This window comes from Bos javanicus, chromosome 4 (assembly GCF_032452875.1).
Source record: "Bos javanicus breed banteng chromosome 4, ARS-OSU_banteng_1.0, whole genome shotgun sequence".
NCBI lineage: Eukaryota > Metazoa > Chordata > Mammalia > Artiodactyla > Bovidae > Bos > Bos javanicus.
This window is the reverse complement of record NC_083871.1, coordinates 107,580,039-107,595,929: the sequence shown is the minus strand read 5'-3', so window position 1 is coordinate 107,595,929 and position 15,891 is coordinate 107,580,039. Positions and strand designations below refer to the sequence as shown.

The 15,891-nt window shown below is 40.5% G+C and overlaps 1 protein-coding gene across 1 annotated transcript; it reads right to left on the bottom strand.

Annotated features, from left to right (window-relative positions):
• Positions 1 to 6,669: 6,669 nt before the first annotated feature.
• TAS2R60 (taste 2 receptor member 60) lies at positions 6,670 to 14,675 on the bottom strand. The gene is made up of 2 exons (XM_061415000.1): positions 13,660 to 14,675; positions 6,670 to 7,335 (listed from the first exon to the last, which is right to left on the bottom strand). The coding sequence occupies exons 1-2, from the start codon at positions 14,459 to 14,461 to the stop codon at positions 7,238 to 7,240; spliced, it is 900 nt and encodes a 299-aa protein (XP_061270984.1). The 5' UTR covers positions 14,462 to 14,675; the 3' UTR covers positions 6,670 to 7,237.
• Between the last annotated feature and the right edge of the window lie 1,216 nt (positions 14,676 to 15,891).

Genomic DNA, 15,891 nt, shown 5'->3' with positions numbered 1-15,891 from the left:
GGCCAGTGATACAGGCTATAATTCTATAAAAATTCAGGGAAGGAGGCCATTGGTGATAGTAAGAAATGTCAAAATCAAACAGACTATTATCAAAGATAGATGGAAACTCCCTAATATCATGTAATGGAGACAAATAAAATTCGTGGCTACACATTATAATGTTAGACAACTGTGTCTAATTAATTTCCATTATAGAATTCTCTCTACTGAAAACTCTCTCTCTCTCTCTCTCTTTACTATATGAACTACTAGTACTTAACAATGGTCAGTTGAGTTCTTCAGTTCAGTTTAGTTCAGTTCAGTCGCTCAGGCATGTCTGACTCTTTGCCACCCCATGAACCGCAGCACCCCAGGCCTCCCCGTCTATCACCAACTCCCAGAGTTTACCCAAACTCATGTCCATTGAGTCAGTGATGCCATCCAACCATCTCATCCTCTGTCGTCCCCTTCCCCTCCTGCCCTCAATCTCTCCCAGCATCAGGGTCTTTTCAAATGAGTCAGCTCTTCACATCAGGTGGCCAAAGGATTGGAGTTTCAGCTTCAACATCAGTCCTTCCAATGAACATTCAGGACTGATCTCCTTTAGGATGGACTAGTTGGATCTCCTTGCAGTCCAAGGGACTCTCAAGAGTCTTCTCCAACACCATAGTTCTTAACTGTTCTATATTCCTCTAACTGGTTTAGTATGTTACACAGTAGGTTTAAATCCTACTTTCATATCTCCACTTCACTTAGCAGGGAGATGTGTACCTAGATCTACATGTCTAGATGGTCAATAAAATCTTGTTCAAATGTAAAAGAAGTATGGCAGCAATTACCTCTAACAACTGTAGAAAAATGTGAAGACTAAATATTTTATTAGTGAACCAGCAAAAATCACTGAAGTGTCTGACTTTATAAGAGAATATAAGTTGATGATCCAGCTTCTAGTAGCTCTAGTTACTTCTACAGGCATAGAAATAATGAAATTTTACAACAATAAAGAAATCTAGATAATTATGATAAAATAAGGCATTCATGTGTTCGATAAATATTTATGGTTTACCATTTGCCAATGGGGGAAAAAGATACAAATCCCTGTCCTTATGAAGTTTATGTTAGATTGAGGGAAACAAATGATTAAAACAAATACACAAATAAGTAAAATAGATGATGATGACACTAAAGAGAGAAAGCAGAGCAGGGAATGGAGGGTTGTAATTTGGATGACAATGGCAACGCCAGAAAGAAGAAAGGGACTGAACCATGCTAGTATCTGGGGAAGAGATTCCAACCAGGGATCATCAAATACAGGGGCCATGGGAGTCACATATATGCCAGGCATAGTCAAGAAACATCAAAGGAAGACAAAGGGGCTAGAGCAGAGTGAGAGGAGGGCAGAATCGCAGGATATGACTTGAAAGGTATGAGGTGGAGGACAAAATCATAAAGGGCATGTTAGTTCATCATGAAAACTTAGGCTTTTGCTCCAGGTTGAAAAGCAAGTGGAGAATCATGAAAGAGAAGTGACATATTTTTAAAGGATCTTGTTAGCTGCTATGTTGAAAATAGACCAAAGGCAAGCAAGAGTAAAAGCTGCAAGACCCATTAGAAGGCCATTGCAATGAAGCAAGCAAGAGATAATAGCGGCTTGCACTGAGTGGGAGCAATGAAGCTGGTGGTAAACGGTACAAGTTCATTTGGAAAGTTGAATTAGGAACTCTAGCCCTAGTTTTTTCAAACCCTCATGTCAAGGGTTGGCTTTCAATAGATTGCAGTGAAGGAGCTGCTTATTGCATACAAACCCAACCCAAAAGCAGTTTATCTAAAAATGGTTTACCTCTAGGTTAAATGGCTTAGCATTAGAACTGCTGCATGATTAAAATGTAGAAAGTTTTATCCAGAGCAGCTAGATGAATGGCCGCATCCGGAAACACGAAAAATAGTAACCAAAGCTCAAAGAGTGAGATACCAGAGTTCAGTTTTGCACATGATGTTTGATGCAGATCAGAGAGATACAATCTGAAGATCAAACCACTTAGATCAAGCTCTCCAGAATCAGAGCCTGTAATGAAGGTCCCTGTACAAGTGATTTTTTTAGAAATCTAAATTTTCTAATTTTCTATAAAAATTAAGAGATACAAGGTAGGGCAAGGGGAAGAAGCTAGACCAAAACAACAACAACAACAACAAGGAGTTTGAAGGTTAATATCCTCTTTGTTGTTTGGTCGCTAAGTCAAGTCTACCTCTTTGTGACCCCGTGGACTCCAGCATGCCAGGCTCCCCTGTTCTTCACTACCTCCTGGAGCTTGCTCAAACTCACGTCCACTGAGTCAGTGATGCCATCCAACCATCTCATCCTCTGTCACCCCTTCTCCTTTCTTGCTCTCAATTTTTCCCTATTTCAGGGTCTTTTCCAGTGAGTCGGCTCTTTACATCAGGTGTCATCTTTGTCTGATACTATAGGAAAATCTATGGTTTTTCCTGTGGTCTTGTATGGATGCTGAGGGTTAGACTGTGAAGAAAGCTGAGCGCCGAAGAATTGATGCCTTTGAACTGTGGTGTTGGAGAAGACTCTTGAGAGTCCCTTGGAGTGCAAGGAGATCCAACCAGTCCATTCTGAAGGAGGTCAGCCCTGGGATTTCTTTGGAAGGAATGATGCTAAAGCTGAAACACCAGTACTTTGGCCACCTCATGCGAAGAGTTGACTCATTGGAAAAGACTCTGACGCTGGGAGGGATTGGGGGCAAGAGGAGAAGGGGACGACAGAGGATGAGATGGCTGGATGGCATCACTGACTCAATGGACATGAGTCTGAGTGAACTCCGGGAGTTGGTGATGAACAGGGAGGCCTGGCGTGCTTCGATTCATGGGGTCGCAAAGAGCCGGACACAACTGAGCGACTGATCTGATCTGATAGGAAGATCTGGAGTGTAGTTTGCTAGATACTTGAATCCCTAAATTCTGTCAAATCTTCTTTATCAATAGAGGCAACTCTTCCTCCCTTATCTGAGTAAGGTAGTCGCCCCATCCCCGCAAAGCCTGTCATGGATGCCTCTGCGGTAGTTCCTTGAAAGGTATTACTGAGTCTACTAGTAACACACTCTGTCTCCCCTCATTACTTCTAGAACTATAACCATACTCGAGAGGGTAAGACATTAATTGTGATCCATGAGAAGGTAATATACACCAAAATCCTAAGGGGAGATTGTAAATCATACGTAAATTTGGTTGTTCTTGTTTAGTCTCTGGGTCATGTTTGACTCTGTGTACTGTAACCCACCAGGCTCCTCTGTCCATGAAATTTCCCAGGCAAGAATACTGGAGTGGGTTGCCATTTCCTTCTCCAGAGATCTTCGCAACCTAGGGATTGAACTCATGTATCCTGCATTTGCAGGCAGATTCTTTACCACTGAGCCACCAGAGAAACCCAGTAAATTTGATAGATATTGCCAAATTGCCCTCCATAGAGATTTACTAATTTATACTTCCATCAGCAATGTGCAGAAAACATATTTCTCCAATAACTTGACAAAAAGTACATCCAAAATTTAGGAGTTTTACCAAATGGATAGTTAAAAATGGTATCTCAGTATAGTTTTAACTTGTGTGTCTCTTGTTATAAATTTGCTTGACTACCTTTCTTGTTTTTAAGAACTATTTTTATTTCCTTCTCTGTGAATTATGTATTCATTATCACCTGACTCTTCTCCTTTTCTTTTTTTAAAAAATATTTATTATTCATTTGATTGCCTTGGGTCATAGCTGTGGCATATGGGATCTTTGTTGCTTTGTGCAGAATCTTTCCTTGTGGCACATGAGCTCAAGACATGTGGGATCGTTCTCTGACTAGGGACTGAACCCATGGCTCCAGCATTGCAAGGCAAAATCTTAACCATTCAGCTATCAGGGAAGTCCTGCTTTGGGGTTGTTGATCTTTTCCCTATCATTTGTAAGACCTCTTTATATATTAAAGAACCAAATTTTGGCTATGAATGCATATATTTTCAAAGATTGTTTTTTTTTTTGCAAATCTCATGAATTTTTACCATGCAGAATTTAATTTTCATTAATCAATCTTTTAAGAGTTTAAAAGATTTTCCACACCCTGAGGTTTTAAAAGAATCCTCATCCTCTCACTTTTTTCCAGTAACTTTATTGTCTTTAACATTAAAATATTTGATTCACTTGGACTTTATCTCACTATATGGAGGCACCTTAATTTTTTTTCAGATGGCCATCCTGTTATCTCAGTATCAATTATTGAATAATCCATTTATTCCTGATCTGAAATATAATTTTTATCTACTGAATTTATACTAAATTCCCATATTATAAATGTTTGCTTTCTGGACTATCTATTCTATTATTGTAGAGTCACACACCTTTTTTAAAATTTGAGGTTCATATGGCAAATTAAATCGTGCTTTTTAATGTATGATAGACCTTATCTACCTGTTTTTTGGTGGGGAGGGTTCTTCCAACTTCCATATTAACCTTAGAATGTTAGCACCTTCTTTTTATAGGTTTAGAAAGAGGGGGTACATTTTGATTTTATAGTTCTTATATTTAAGAAATTAACTTTAGAGTAGCTGATATCTTTACAGTGCTGATTCTTCTCATCCAAGTGCATGGTATTGTATTCCATTGATTCATATTTTTTTCCATGTCCTCTTGAGTAATTTGAAGTTTTCTTCATATACATCCTACCTATTTCTTGTAAAATTTAGTTCTAAGTATTTTACTTTTGTTATTATTGCAAATAGAACCTTTCTTTCTATTTTCTGAGTTTTGATTATTTGTATGTATTAGAAATTTTGGCTGGATGGCATCACCGACTAGATGGACATAAGTTTGAGTGAACTCCGGGAGATGGACAGGGAGGCCTGGCATGCTGCGATTCATGGGGTCGCAAAGAGTCAGACATGACTGAGAGACTGAACTGAACTGAACTGAGAAATTTTTTATTTTCATGCATTTATTTTATACCCCACTATTGTGACTGCAGCCATGAAATTAAAAGATGCTTACTCCTTGGAAGGAAAGTTATGACCAACCTAGATAGCATATTCAAAAGCAGAGACATTACTTTGCCAACAAAGGTTCGTCTAGTCAAGGCTATGGTTTTTCCTGTGGTCATATATGGATGTGAGAGTTGGACTGTGAAGAAGGCTGAGCATGGAAGAATTGTTGCTTTTGAACTGCGGTGTTAGAGAAGACTCTTGAGAGTCCCTTGGACTGCAAGGAGATCCAACCAGTCCATTCTGAAGGAGATCAGCCCTGGGAGTTCTTTGGAGGGAATGATGCTAAAGCTGAAACTCCAGTACTTTGGCCACCTCATGCGAAGAGTTGACTCATTGGAAAAGACTCTGATGCTGGGAGGGATTGGGGGCAGGAGGAGAAGGGGACGACAGAGGATGAGATGGCTGGATGGCATCACTGACTTGATGGATGTGAGTTTGAGTGAACTCCGGGAGTTGGTGATGGACAGGGAGGCCTGGTGTGCTGTGACTCATGGGGTCTCGAAGAGTCGGACACGACTGAGCAACTGAACAGCAACAACAATTTTACAAAATTCTTATTGTTCTATAGTAGCTTTTATTTTTGGATTTATGTTTGGATTTTTCAACTATGCAGACATATATTTTTACCTCCTATTTTCAGTGTCTATAACTAATTTCTCTTAATTATATTTGATATTGTAATGTTAAAACGGAAATAGTGGTGACAATATTCATTCTTTTAATATTTTGAATTTTGTAAGAATGTCAAATATGCTGCAGGTTTGGGTTGAGATAGACATATGTGTCATGTTATTGAATATATGTATTCATATATACATCTGCCTTTTAGCATTTTGGGAGTTGATTATATGAATTTTCCTTTAGCTTTGTTAATGAGATAGCTTATAGTAATGAATTTCCTAATAATGAATCATCTTAAAATTCTCAGGTTAAACCTATGCGCTTTGTTTTGTTTTTGGCCACACCGAGCAGCTTGCTGGATCTTAGTTCCCTGACCCAAGACTGAACCCGTGCCCTTGGCAGTGCAAGTACAAAGTCCTAGCCACTGGACAGCCAGGGAATTCCTGATTAAATTCTATTTGATAATGATTTAATATATTGTTGGACACTGCTTTCTAATTTTTTTTTTTTAGGATTTTGTTTGCTTAAGTGAGATCATGTTGTAATTACTTTACGCAATTTTTGTTAGATTCGTTTTCATGACTATTCCACTGGTATTTACAAAGAAGTTGTGTTTTCTGAATGCATACAGTTTGACATTTATCAATAAAAGCTAACATTTGGTTATATTTAATTTTTTCTCTATTTGGCAAAGAATAAGTCTTTTAGTAATTCTGCTTATATTTCTTGTAATTATGACTGTAGCCCCCCAGGTTCCTCTGTCCATGGAATTCTCCAGGCAAGAATACTAGATGGAGTAGCCATTCCCTTCTCCAGAGGAATCTTCCTGACCCAGGGATCAAACCCAGGTCTCCATATTACAAGCAGATTCTTTACCGTCTGAGCCATGAGGAAAGCCCCATAAATAAGACTGCTGTGTTTTTTGTCATATAGATATTTGTACTATTTCTATCTTAATTTTGCATTTTACCTCTTAACATTAAAAACTTTTGTTATCTCATTAATTATTTAGGTATAAATTTCTTTTGTTGGCATTTACTTGACATATTATTTTTCATTCTTTTATTTTCAAACTTTCTCTTTTTTATGGATCTTAGAAATATCACAAAGTTGTACTTTGCTCTTTAGATAATCCAAAGACCAGTGTTTTTAGGTGTAAAGACCATTTTTATTTAATTATATATCCAATATGTTTAGTCTTAGTTCTAGCACATTGTTTTATGTTTTATGTTCTGTTTTTGAAAGGGTGTTTTTTTTTAAGATCTGTATTGTATTTATATTTATTGTATGTTTCTTCAGTTTTGTTTGTGGCTCTATTAATTCTAAGAAAAGTGTGGCTTTTTTGTTCTAGTGCTTACCTTTATAAATATAATTTTATATAATTTTCTCATTACTCATACTTCTTTTGACCAAATCCGTTGGTTATTACCTCTGAACAATAATGAGAAAAGTAATGACTTATGTTACAAAGTCTGTGACTCCCATCTTGCTGGCACTCTCTCTCTCGCCGACACCTTCTGCCTTCCCATTTGCTCACTCTGGTCTAAGGAGAGGGTTTCGTGGCCAGGAACTTAAAGAGGCCTCCAGCCAACAGCTCATGAGGACCTTATGGCTCAGTCCGACAACTCATGAGTAACTGACTCCTGCCAATAGCTCTGTGAGTGAGTTGGAAAGTGGCTCCTTCCCAGTTGAACCTGGAGATGACTGTAGCCTGTGAGAGACACAGAGCCAGAAAATACAGTTGAGATTCTCAACGGTGTTATGATAGACCTGGATTTCTTATCTACAGGAGCTCTGAGTTTGTAGTAAGGTTGTTTTAAGCCAGTAACTGTTGGAGCAATTTGTTATGCATCAATAGATAGCTATCATATGCATACTAAGGGGCTTTTGCTTTTCCAGTTGTCTCTTTTCTGAAGAGTGTGTTTTTCCTGGAATATTTTCTCTGTCCCTGCTGGGCCCTCTCATGCCTCTTCATACTTCTTTTCGTCTTCTTTCTTGACTCTACCTGATCTCATCTGTGATACTGCATAATTTGAAATTTCTGGATTATCTGTCTCAGCTTTATTTAAAATGTAGTTTTCAGAATCTTTTTCAACTTTCTTGTTGCTTTTATGTGCTTTCCAGGGAAAGGAGCAGGGAAAACATTGGCTTATGCAACTATGTTCATAGCAGAAGTCTTATTGTTTAGCTTGGTCAATAGTGATGATAAACTTCACATGTTTACTTGGCAGTCTTTATCTATTTTTGTCATTTAATCAATATTCTATCAGTTTGTCTGTAGTTTTCTTACTGATTGGTAGAAGCTCTTTATACACTAGAGATACTAGCTTTTATCTTTTCACTACTTTTCCCTTAAAACAAAAGGATCTCAGTGATCCCTACATTTACAAAAAATTTTACTAAAAGGTCATAAATTTTTCTGTAGTCAAATTTACAATTATTTCCATTATGAGTTGGTATTTTGAGTCTGGCTTAAGACAGCCTATGAAAACAGGGATTTTGAATTGTGGGAGCTGAAGGATAATACATATATAGTCTACAATGATACCTAAAAAGGTAGGGAGAAAACAGTCAACATTTCTGTAAAATATAAAGACAGTCAACATTTCTGTAAAATATAAATATAAAATATAAAGACAATGTTTATGAAGTAAAAATATTGGAAAATTAAATTATCCAAAATGGGGAGCTTTAAAAAAATTAAATAACATTTACATTAAAGATCATCTGTCTGGAATCTAGAATAAAATGTTTACTCTATATTTGCTGCCACACTATTGAATGACTATCTTTTCCCTCACTGATTTGAAATGCTTTACTTATTAAATACAACTTTTCATGTAATTATTATCTGGATTGTCTGCTGATGTACTTACCTATCCCTATACCAATATCACACTGGTTTACATATTATAGCACTGCTGCTGCTGCTGCTAAGTCGCTTCAGTCGTGTCCGACTCTGTGTGACCCCACAGACGGCAGCCCACCAGGCTCCCCCGTCCCTGGGATTCTCCAGGCAAGAACACTGGAGTGGGTTGCCATTTCCTTCTCCAATGCATGAAAGTGAAAAGTGAAAGTGAAGTCGCTCAGTCATTCCCGACTCTTAGTGACCCCATGGACTGGAGCCTACCAGACTTCTCCGTCCATGGGATTGTCCAGGCAAGAGTACTGGAGTGGGGTACCATTGCCTTCTCCAATTATAGCACTAAAGTATCCCAATTCTTGGCTTCCCAGGTGGCTCAGACAGTAAAGAATCTGCCTGCAATGCAGGAGACCCAGGTTCAATTCCCAGGTTGGAGAGATCTCCTGGAGAAGGGAATGGCTATCCACTCCAGTATTATTTGCCTGGGGAATTCCATGGACAGAGGAGTCTGGTAGGTACAGTCCATGAGGGCACAAAGAGTTGGACACAACTGAGCGACTAACACACACACACACACACACCCCAATTCTATTACACAGTGGCCATGAGACCTCAGTAAACTCCTCTAAGCCTCGGTTTCTACTTTGCAGTGTTGTTTTAGGAATTTGATGTATAAAGCATATTAGTGAATAAATTTTCTGGCCCCATCACTCATACAAAATAAGCATTCATAAATGCCATTAATACCATCATAAAGCATAATGAAATTAGACTGTAGGTAAAAAATTAATGACAATAATATTACTAGGCATTTTAAAAATACAACAAACACTATCTCTCTCATATGTCCCTGTGTGTTCAAGGGATAGCTAGGGAGTTTGGGATGGACATATACACATGGCTATATTTAAAATGGATAACCAACAAGGACCTATTGTATAGTACATGGAACTCTGCTCTACCTTACATGGCAGCCTGGATGGGAGAGGTGTTTGGGGGAGAATGGATACATGTATATGTAAGGCTGTGTCCCTTTGCTGTGCACCTGAAGCTACCTCAACATCGTTAATCAGCTCTGGCAGTGGTTTAGTTGCTAAGTTGTGTCTGAATCTTGCAACCCCATGGTCAGTTAATGGCTAATCAGCTATACTCCAATATAAAATAAAAAGTTTTTTTAAAAAGTTCCAAGAGAACTTCCTCCTATAAGGAAGATCATTCTTCTCCTGTGGGGAGATCATTCTGATTGGGGTAGATGCTTAATTCTCCTAGGCTAACAATACAAAGAGTGGAAGGGACAAAGAGTAACTGATAGAGCGTGCTAGGGAAGGGCCCCTGGGTCAGTAACAAAGTGGAGAAATGGCACTTCATGCAAATTTCCAGAGAGAGGAGTTTCACGGTTGCCTAGCAACCTGTAAACACAGAAGAAAGAAGGGAAAGGCATCAAAAAAAAAAAAAAAAAATCAGGCAAATGTTACTCTCTCACCCGATTATTATTCCTACATTGTGTATAACTCAAGAGAAACAGGATATATGTTTGATCTCCAAAAACAAGCTAGCCAGACAGTGAAGCACATACAGCTCAAATATAACCATAAAAATATAATTGGTAGTAGTAAGTAGCCCAGATTATATATATACAGACAAAAAAATGCATGTGTTTACAGCAGGATTCCAGGTGCAACAGAACCATTCCATTCAATGCAGCAAGAATTTGTAAGTCTTCCAGGGACACAAGGAATAGAATGAGGCAGCCCACACCTCTAAGAACTTTAAAATCTGAGAATAAAATGGGCTTCCTCAGTGACTCAGCAGGTAAAGAATCTACCTGCAATTCAGGAGACACAGGAGTTGTGGGTTCAATTCCTGGGTCAGGATGATTCCCTGGAAGAGGGCAAGGGAACACACTCCAGGATTCTTGCCCAGAGAATCCCATGGATGAAGGAGCCTGGTGGGCTGCAGTCCAAAGGATCACATAGAGTCAGACACAACTGAGGAACTACACACACACACACACACAAGGATAAAATGAATATACAGATCATACCACTACAAGGCAGAATTCATGTCACAACTGAGCAACACCTCATTTATGTGTCCTCCAAGGTGAAAGAGGTCAAAGTTTGAGGTGGGGGCACATCCAGAAAAGCTTCCCAGAAGAGAAGCCATTTGAATTAACCTTTAAAAATTAAACAGGGGGGAAAAATAAATAGAATTTTGACAGGTAGATGTGGGATAAGAGACCACACTTCGTACATCATGGAGGAAACTCCAGGCATGTTCAGAATAATGATAACCCAAATTTTGCTGCAAAATAGGGTTGCGTCTACTAGAATGGAAGCCGGGAGTTTTCTTAAATCTTAAGTATCAAATCCAGATGAATCTCTCCATGTCAAAGATAAATCTGTTGCCGCGTTGTGGTGCATGCCAGTTTATGAACCTGTGTTTCAACTGATAGGCACTGAGCTGTGAAAAGGCTGTGCGTGAAATGATCAAGGGATTAATCTGGTCTTTTGACTTGGTGGTGGGTGGGGAGTCAACTGTAATAAAGTAAGTGGTGAAAAATAAATGTAAGCAGTCCAGGTGGGAAAAGAGGACAGTCTAATCTAAGAAAGGATCTTCTAGAACAAGAAGACAAGAACAGATAATACAGTCAGTTGTAGGGTTACCAATTGTAGACAAGTTGCTGATTAGATGGAAGGGTTCCGTGGAGAGTGAGGAGTGAAAACTAACTCAGACTTGGTAAGTCTGACTTATTGGATATCAGTAATAGAAAAAATAGATTCAACTGGGTGGTGGAGGGAAAGAAAGAGGAGGAGGAAAAAAAGAGACAGCTGTTTCAAACTTGCTAAGTCTGAAGTGCTCATGTACTCTCACATAGAAATTCTCAGCAAGCAGAAGAAAACATAGGCTTAGAGTTTTGGAGACAGTCAAGACTTTGGTGATTATTCACATGAAGGTCACAATTGAAGCTATTGATATGTAAATACATGTGAACATAAAGGAAAAAGGGGAAGATTCATGTCCAGGAAGGAAGAGAGCTGGCTAAGGAGAAAACCAAGTCAGACAAATAGCAGATAGTGAAGAAGACATAAAAGGAGCCACAGAGCAGGGAACAAAATCTCGTGCAGCATCTCAAAGGCCAAGAGGAAAAAGAGTTTTAGGAAGATGTGTGGGGAAACAATTATGGGTGACGTTGATTTTCCTGTTTTAAAACCTTCTTCCAAAATCAGGTATTACTTTTTGTAAAGTATTTTAATCAGATTTTTTGAAGAAATCATTCTCTATTAAGAGGGGCAAATTTTATAGAAACATAGGAAAATGGGGGCTGAGGATATCACACTTAGGGATCAGGAGCTCTAAAGGATGTCCTTTAGGAACACATTTCAACAGAAAGGGCATCAGAAGAGTGTGTCTGTGGAGGAGGGGTGGGGAGGAGCAGGGGGAGGGGACTCTTAGCAAGTGACTAACAAGCAGGTTGATCACTTGAGGCAATAAGAGCATGGAGGGGATTTACTTTATTTTTTTAGGGATGAGAGTAAGGGGCACATTTAATGAAGAAGGGAAGAACAATAAAGAGGAAAAGGTTGAAGATGGGTAGAGTGGGAATTCTTGATCGAGCAGGAAATGGAAAGGAGGCTACGAGAGTCTGAACATTAGCCTTGAAAAGTGAAAAACAGGGACCTGTCTTCTCATACAGACAGGAAAGGGAGGAAAAACAGGAAATGAGGCTGAGAAATTTTAAAGCAAACAGAGGGACATTGAGGGATCTCAGTTTGAATGGTTCAAAAGATCACTAATCTTAAGGAGAGTTTGAGAAGACCTGTGGAAAGCAGAAAAGCATGTCTACATGCTTCACCAACCCAAGCCAGGAGTTTCTTAAGTCTGTATCAGATACAGATGAATCTCTCCATGTCAAAAGTTTTAGTAGATCCCAAGAGATGGTAGATCCCAAGGAAATGGCAACCCACTCCAGTGTTCTTGCCTGGAGAATCCCAGGGACGGGGGAGCCTGGTGGGCTGCCGTCTATGGGGTCGCACAGAGTTGGACACGACTGAATCGACTTGGCAGCGAGAGATGGTAAAGCGTCTGCCTACAATGCGGGAGACCCGGTTCAATCCCTGGGCTGGGAAGATTCTCTGGAGAAGGCAATGGCAACCCACTCCAGTACTCTTGCCTGGAAAATCCCATGGGCAGAGGATCGTAGTAGGCTACAGTCCATGGGGTCGCAAAGAGTCGGACACGACTGAGCGACTTCATTTCTTCACTTCACTAACAGCAACATAAAAGAAGTCACATCTGGCTCATGAGCCTTATCATTTATGGATCAGTCTAACCAGTTGGACTATAATAGAGAACATAAGCAATATATAAATTGTAAACTCCCAGCATTCAGGAGTCCTCAAAAGGTAATCTGCAAATATACAAATCCCAGGTAACACACACAGCTGCACACACGCACAAATTACACCATGCTCTGTAAAGGGAGTTCAGACACCAGGAACTCTCGCATGAAAGGAAAGAGGATTTCATTGCAGTAGATGGCTAGAAATCAGTTAAGGCTGAGAAAGGAAACATGGTTTTACAGGATGAAGTCAGAGGAAAATTGACGTTCCAAAAATCTTCTCCAGTCTGATTTAACAGATAAAAAATGAATCATGTGTCAGGATCCTTGCATTCAGTTTCCAGGAGGATAATTTTAAACACCAAGAGTTTAGTCACAGGGAAATACAAGTTTCCTGCTTCTTTGGCCACAACAGGTCCCACAGGGAACATTAACTATATCAGCTACAGCCTTGCTAGTATTGATGCAAGTCAGTGGTGCTGGGCCACTACTTCAGTACCTTCTATTTCATCTTTAATCCTATTTCACTGAAGTTATTCTTCTAATATTGAAACACAGCAAAGAAGGAAAGAGAATTAAATGTGATTAAATGTGGCAAAGAAATTTAAAGAAGCAACATCCCATTCCATCCAAGAAGGCCTCCTACAGTAGAATCTGAGGCTTTTCATCAATTACAATTCAAGATGCCCCATGTGCTGAGGAGCAGCCCCTCCCTAGCAGAGCTCTCAGCCTGCGGTTACGCAAGAGAAGAATAAGGGGGTGGATTGCTGTACCCAGATAAATCACAGTCTGCCATATCCAGAACCGGAATTCCCCAAAAGGAAACATACCTGAGGCAGTGAGAACCAGTGACAGAAAAGAGGAAGTGAAGAAGATAGCAAAGGAGATAAAAGCCAAGAGAGCCTTGATGTGTGCCTGGGCGCTGGAACTGTGAAAGCCTGAGATGGAGAAGAAGACCTTCTTGGTGTGTCTTCCCAGAGATGTAATGAGCAAAACTGTGCCCACAATAAAGATAACAGTAGGGACGGTCCAGGTAACAATTCTCAAAGGGAAGAGGCAGAACCTCTCATATGTTCTCACAGCATTCCTAGTGACATTCCAAGGTTGCAGACCCTTCTTTAAATAGTTCTGATACATTCTATGGTTGCCTATGAAAAATAGAATGGTGGTAAAGGTAGAGAACCCCAGAGAGCTGAGTAGCATCCAAGGAACCAACCCAGATACATTCCGCTTTAGCCAGAGGAAGACGGGGTGGGTGAAGGTGGCAATTTTCACACAGTAGAAGACACTGAGCCAGGTGGAGAACCACAGTGTTGCAGAGTTCCAGAAGTCCCACTGAACGGCCAGGAGCTGGAACACGGGGTTGTATGGGAAGGCCGTGGGATTCAGGAAAATGTAAATGTTCTTACTAATCACCACCCATTGCAGACAGAAGCGAGAGGCCCCCAGGCTGACCAATAACTTATCGCAAGGCGACAACGTTCTCTGCAGCAGCCACTCGCTGCCCAGTGCCATGATGATTAAGCCATTACCTACCAATGCCACCAGGAACAAAAGGAATAAAATAATAATGCAGACAAGGGCTGTCTTATCAACCAACTGAGGTCCAGGAACCATGTCCCCTCCGCTCATCTCTCCTGCAGACTTCAAGGTCTCTTCCTGTAGGGCGGTTCTGGAAGGTCCTGGATAATATTGGCCCTTCCAGCTGCCCCAGTACAGAGGATAAAGTCGAGGATGTGGGCTATCTGAGGAGGGTGAAGAGGTATTTTCTTCTCAGAATAGATGCAAATATCATTAAGGCTCAGTTTCAGAAGTCTCCCTGCCTGTCCATGAATTTGCCTGTCCTTCCTCTGCCTGCTTTCTGCCCGTGTAAACACTGGCATGGATACTATATCAGGTCCTTGCATTTAGCATCCCTCAAGTGGAAACTTACACCTCTCTAAGCTGACACCTAAGACATGACCACACACCTGCTGGGCGCTCCATGAGGAAATCTGGTGAGCACACCCCCACCTGACAGTCGGAGCTCACATCTGTGGTTGGTTGGTGTGTTCTGGGCACTGTTCTAAGTGATCTTTGTTGTGCTTAGTCTCACAATGACCCTATGAAGCAGGTGACTTTAGAAAACTCCTTTGACAGGCATAAAACTGAGCAACACTTCTACTTAGGCTAACTCAAATCCTATTACTTGTGGGGACCATTATTATCAAATAGAACACAGGAGACAATTATACATAATAAAGGATTTCCTAGGTGCTGCTAGTGGTGAAGAATCTGCCTGCCAATGCAGGAGATGCAAGAGATGCATGTTCAATCCCTGGGTCAGGAATATCCCCTGGGGTAGAAAATGGCAACCCATTCCAGTGTTCTTGCTTGAAAAATTTCATGGACAGAGGAGACCTGCAGGTTACAGTCCATGGGGTCACAAAGAGTCGGACATGACTGAGCACACAAGTCACATGCAAGTGAATTTTTTAACCATATTTTATTAGTGACCTTCAAAGGGCATTTCTGGGCTTCCCTGTGGCTCAGCTGGTAAAGAATTCTCTTGCAATGCAGGAGACCTGGGTTCAATCCCTGGGTTGGGAAGATCCCCTGGAGAAGGGAAAGGTAACCCACTTCAGCATTCTGGCCTGGAGAATTCCATGGACTGTATAGTCCATGGAGTCGCAAAGAGTTGGACATGACTGAACAACTTTCACTTTAGGGATTTCCTGGTGGCTCAGACGGTAGAGTCTGACTGCAAAGTGGGAGACCCGAGTTCAATCCCTGAGTTGGGAAGATCCCCTGGAGAAGGAAATGGCAGTCCACTCCAGTATTCTTGCCTGGAAAATCCCATGAATGGAGGAGCCTGGCGGGCTACAGTCAATAAGGTCACAAAGAATCAGACATGACTGAGAGACTTGACTTTCATTTTCAAAGGGCATTTCATGTAGGAAACCCTCTATGACAGCTATAACACCAACGTGCTATGGTAAGAAGAACCCTGGGCTAGGATCAAGGCAGGTGTTAGTCATAGAGACATCCATCACTGTGAGTTACTGGCTATGTCAGTAGGTTGC